Source organism: Geospiza fortis, unplaced genomic scaffold, assembly GCF_000277835.1.
Source record: "Geospiza fortis unplaced genomic scaffold, GeoFor_1.0 scaffold313, whole genome shotgun sequence".
Lineage (NCBI taxonomy): Eukaryota > Metazoa > Chordata > Aves > Passeriformes > Thraupidae > Geospiza > Geospiza fortis.
This window is the reverse complement of record NW_005054582.1, coordinates 509,373-514,751: the sequence shown is the minus strand read 5'-3', so window position 1 is coordinate 514,751 and position 5,379 is coordinate 509,373. Positions and strand designations below refer to the sequence as shown.

The 5,379-nt window shown below is 52.3% G+C and overlaps 1 protein-coding gene across 1 annotated transcript in view; it reads right to left on the bottom strand.

Annotated features, from left to right (window-relative positions):
• Positions 1–2,444: 2,444 nt before the first annotated feature.
• Positions 2,445–5,379, bottom strand: part of LOC102044096 (MCL1 apoptosis regulator, BCL2 family member) — a 6,595-nt gene continuing 3,660 nt past the window's right edge. Inside the window, exons 2-4 of the mRNA XM_005429884.3 lie at positions 3,964–4,211; positions 2,861–2,973; positions 2,445–2,583 (exon numbers count right to left, since the gene is read on the bottom strand). Coding sequence (XP_005429941.3) covers positions 2,496–2,583; positions 2,861–2,973; positions 3,964–4,211 — 449 coding nt within the window. The 3' untranslated portion in view covers positions 2,445–2,495. The remainder of the gene's footprint in view (positions 2,584–2,860; positions 2,974–3,963; positions 4,212–5,379) is intronic.

The following is a 5,379-nucleotide window of genomic DNA, read 5'->3' as shown; positions in this document are numbered from 1 at the left end:
TGCACCCCAACTTGCCCCACCCCATCCCCCGGGAGCCACCAGCACCCCAAAACCCCCACACCCAAATCGGGGAGCCACCTGCACCCCAAAACCCTGAGAGCCACCAACACCCTGAGCTCCACCTGCACCCCAATTTTCACCTTCACCCCAACCCCTCCCAGGCACTCAATCCCAAATTTAGGGGCCACCAGCACCCCAAAATCCTGGAATTCCCCCCACCCTGAGCTCCACCTGCACCCCAACCTCTCTGAGCCACCAGCACCCCAATTTTCACCTTCACCCCAACTTCTCCCAGGTACCCAACACCCAAATTTAGGGGCCACCAGCACCCCAAAAACTTGTGAGGCACCAACACCCCAAATTCCACCCACACCCCAACCCCTTGGGAGCCACCACCACCCCAGCTCTCACCTGCACCCCAAGTTCCACCTTCACCCCAGCTCCTCCCAGGTACCCAACACCCAAATTTAGGGGCCACCAGCACCCCAATTTTCACCTGCACCCCAAATTCCACCCACACCCCACCCCCCTGTGAGTCCCCCCCGCCTGGCTTGGTGGCCCAGGTGTGGATTTTGGGGCAGGATTTTGCATTTCCAGAGCGTTTTGGGGCAGGGTTTTGCATTTCCAGAAGATTTTGGGGCAGGACTTTGCATTTCCAGAGCATTTTGGGACAGGATTTTGCATTTCCAGAGGATTTTGGGGCAAGATTTTTCCTTCCCAGAGCATTTTGGGGCAGGATTTTGCCTCTCCTCATGATTTTAGGGCAGGATTTTGCATTTGGAAGAGCATTTTGGAGCAGGACTTTGCATTTCCAGAAGAATTTGGGGCAGGATTTTGCATTTCCAGAGCATTTTGGGGCAGGATTTTGCCTCTCCACAGGATTTTGGGGCAGGATTTTGCATTTCCAGAAGATTTTGGGGCAGGATTTTGAGGCAAGGTTTTTCTTTTCCAGAGCATTTTAGGGCAGGATTTTACCTCTCCTCATGATTTTAGGGCAGGATTTTGCTTCTCCAGAGCATTTTGGAGCAGGATTCTGCCTCTGCAGAGGATTTTGGGACAGGATTTTGCCTCTCCACAGGATTTTGGGGCAGGATTTTGCATTTCCAGAGGATTTTGGGGCAAGATTTTTCCTTTCCAGAGCATTTTGGGGCAGGATTTTTCCTTTCCCGAGCATTTTGGGGCAGGATTTTTCCTTTCCAGAGGATTTTGGGCAGGATTTTGCATTTCCAGAGGATTTTGGGCAGGATTTTGCCTCTGCCATGCCCCCCAAACCTGCAGGGATGGGAATTTGGGGTGCAGGGGAGCTCTGGGGGTGCAGGGACCCCCTAAAGAGGGAGGAAAAAGAGATTTAAAGAGGGAGGGAAACTGCATCAGTGCTGGGCGAGGCCCTGGCACAGATTTTCCAGAGAAATCCTGAATTCCCCATCCCTGGAATTGTGTGAACAGGACCTTGGAGGAACCTGGAAGATCTCCGTGGTCTGGAGGTGGAATAAAATGAGTTTTAAGGTCCCTCCCCACCCAATCCAACCTGGAATTCCGGGATTAAAACCCCACAGAGATGGCAATGTCCCAGTGTCCCTGTCCCCAAGGCTGCAGGTCCCCTTTTTTGGGGGGGTGGCACAGCCCAAATTGTGCAGGAGGAGCCTCTCCCCACCCTCACCCACACGCAGAGGTGACACCACAGGTGACACCAGCCCTTCCCCACCAGAGGCTTTTCCAGCAATCCTGGGGCAGCACCAGAGCCCCTGACCGGGGGAAAACGAGTTTGGGTAGCAGAAGAGAAGGAAGTGGCCAGAACGAACTTCCACAGCTTCCCCACCCCCACCAAGAGGGACCAAAAAAAAAAATAAAGATTTAAAAGCAAAAACGGAACCATCAGCTGCTGCCAGCCAGCCGTGGTCACAGCCGGGCCACTGCTGCTTGTCACCCTTTGTCACCCTCCCCGGGGGAAAGGCTGGAGCGGAGTCAAGGCTTTGCCACAGAAATGCAGCTTCCCATCAGGAACCAAGCCACGTTCAGAATGAATTCCTCCTTTTTTTTGTATCGTCAGCTCTGTAAAAATGTATATATTCTACAGATTTATAGACATTTACAGGTTCTCTACATCCTCCCCAGCCCACTGGGGGTGGGTGTTTTTTTTTACATAATTACAAAACGCACTCGCTATTTCTGAGCTGTCTGGGGACAGGGCAGAGCAGGGGTGACCCCCAGCCCCTGCAGAGCCCTGCCCTGAGGGGAGGGTCCTAGGTTGTACTATACTACAAAATGGTATTGGTTAAAAAGAAATTGTTTTGGCAAGGTTATTTTTAACACAAATTACTTCCCTGATCTGGTTTGACATGGATTCCCATAAGTTTCAACAGTACAGCTGAGGGAGTCAGAACCACGTGGGTAGCACTGAAATGTCTTAAGCTGACTTTACTCCCAAGAAGGAAGTCAAAAAAAAAAACCAAACCAAACCCACAAACACAAGCCTCAAAACATCTGCTCCAAGCTCAGCTGCCTCGCCCAGCCCAGGAGGAGCTGCTGGAGATGGTTCCCCCTCTGGGATCCAAGTGAAGCCAAGTCCACTTGAGCGCCGTCCTGGCGAGGGAAGCAGAGAGGAAAAATCTCTTCCAAAAGCCACAAATCCTCCATCCATCCATCCATCCATCCATCCATCCATCCATCCATCCATCCATCAGCTGGGATCACACCTTCCTCTTCCCCAGCAACGAGCTGGGCTCCCGGGGACAGCTCCACGTCCTCCCGGCGTCACTCGAGTCCAGCTTCAGAGGGAGCAGGGCAGCTGTGCAGCCCCAGGGAGCCAAAGTCCTCCCAAAATCCTCCCCAGATGTGTCCCGGGCAGCTCCAGGCTCACCGGATCATGTAGGCCAGGCTGGCCCACAGGCCGGCCACCCCCGCGAAGGCCACCAGAACGTTCCGGATGCTGCTCTCCAGGTCCTCCACGTGGAAAAAGTCCACAAAGCCCTCCTGGGAGAGAGAGGAGGGGGCGTCAGATGGGGGGACAGCCTGCCTGGCACAGCCCCCAGCCCCATTTCAGCCTCACACATCCCCTGTGCTCCCCCAGCCCCATTTCATCCTGTACACCCCAATGTTCTCCCTGTACTCCCCCAGTCCCATTTCATCCTGCATACCCCACTGCTCCCCCAGCCCCATTTCATCCTGTACACCCCAATGTTCTCCCTGTACTCCCCCAGTCCCATTTCATCCTGCATACCCCACTGCTCCCCCAGCCCCATTTCATCCTGTACACCCCAATGTTCTCCCTGTACTCCCCCAGTCCCATTTCATCCTGCATACCCCACTGCTCCCCCAGCCCCATTTCATCCTGTACACCCCAATGTTCTCCCTGTACTCCCCCAGTCCCATTTCATCCTGCATACCCCACTGCTCCCCCAGCCCCATTTCATCCTGTACACCCCAATGTTCTCCCTGTACTCCCCCAGTCCCATTTCATCCTGCATACCCCACTGCTCCCCCAGCCCCATTTCATCCTGTACACCCCAATGTTCTCCCTGTACTCCCCCAGTCCCATTTCATCCTGCATACCCCACTGCTCCCCCAGCCCCATTTCATCCTGTACACCCCAATGTTCTCCCTGTACTCCCCCAGTCCCATTTCATCCTGCATACCCCACTGCTCCCCCAGCCCCATTTCATCCTGCTCATCCCCTGTGCACCCCCAGCCACATTTCAGCCACCCCAGCAGCCAAGGGCCAGCCCAGCCCTCCCAGGGTTGCCCTGATTTTGGGAATGCTGCCTCCAATTCGGGCAGGAACACTCCAAAAAGTGCTTTTTACCTCCAACCACTTCAGGCAGCTCATGCTGAGTGGATCCCAAAGCCCCACAAGCCCGCTGGTGACAGTGAGCCAGCACTGCCACACACCCCAGAACCAGGAAAAGGCCGGGATGTCGGGAAAAGCTCAGGAATTCGCAGGAATTCTCGGGGATTGCGACTCACCCAGCCCCCCTGGCTCTCCAGCCACTCCCTCTTGGAGGAGACCAGGGCGTCTGTGATGATCCCAGCCAGGCTGCTGATGCTCTGCTCCTGCTGGATGCTCTTCAGGTGCTTGGCCACGAAGGCCCCGAAGGCGATGAGGGTCACCACCCGTCCCCAGTTGGTGACGCCGTCGCTGAACACCTGGGCTGCCACCTCCACCACGCACTGCAGGTCCTCCTCCTGCTGGATCTGCAGCTTCCTCAGCATCCCTGAAAAAGCCCCGAGCGTGAGAGCCTGAATGAGAGATGCAGGACCCCAGGCAGCTCTCCAAAATGCACTTTGTAACATCCAACATGTCAGCTCCAGCTGCAGGCAGGCCCGGAGACCCTTTAATTTTGGTTACACTGCATCATAAACTTTTCTCTTGCTTACAATGCATTACATACTTTTGGTTACAGTGCATTACAAACTTTTCTTTTGGTTACAGTGCATTACAAACTTTTCTTTTGGTTAAAGTGCATTGCAAACTTTTCTTTTGGTTACAAATGCATTACAAGCTTTTCTTTTGCTTGCATTGCATTATACATTTTTCTTTGCTGAGCATCTTAACACAGCAGAACCAATCTGTACCTTAACTTTTACCTACAGCCTATCATCACTACTGTAATTACCATATTATAGGAGTATACTATAATGTATCATATTCAAAATTACAATATTCATGTTACTGTTCTCCAATCACTAAAAGTTAGTGCATTACAGTTTAAGCCAGAAGTTGTTATTCAGTTTTCTTGCAGGGGAAAATTCTGAGAACCTTTTTTCTACTTGCAGCTTTGCTGATTTGTTTGCCTGGGCCATCTTTGTGCTTGGTAAAAACATCTTCTTGTCTGAGGTGGGTTTATCCTTTGCTCTAAGCCATAAAAACCCCTTCTAACTAACATAAAATACCCTTTGCCTCCTTGGTTAGCCAGCAAGACTGGCTCAGCAATTCTTTTCTTCCATATCAAAACTTGCTTTCATTTCTATTTCATTCTCAGGTTCTCCATTTAAAAATCATTCAGCCACACACATCCGTGAGATTTTCTTGTCAAACTTTCATCCTGCCCAGCACTCGAGGTTTTTAGGGGCAGCCAAACACCCCCCAGAGGGGCAGGGAGAGGGTGGGACCCCCCCAGAAATGGGGTTTGGGATGGAGAGTGAGTTCTGCTGCCCTGCCTCACCTGGGCCACACAAAGCTCAGCCCCTGACAGATTTTAATTCCTTTTTCCCTGCCTCAGGGGCAGCTGTGGTGTCTGAGCACGTCCCCCTCCCCTGTGTGTCAAGGTTTCCACGGCAGAGAGCAAGGGCAGCGCCCCAAACCAGGCAGATGCGTCCCCAGTTTTAAATTTGAATAATTTAAAATTAATTTTAATTAAGATAATTTTTTTAAAAAAAATT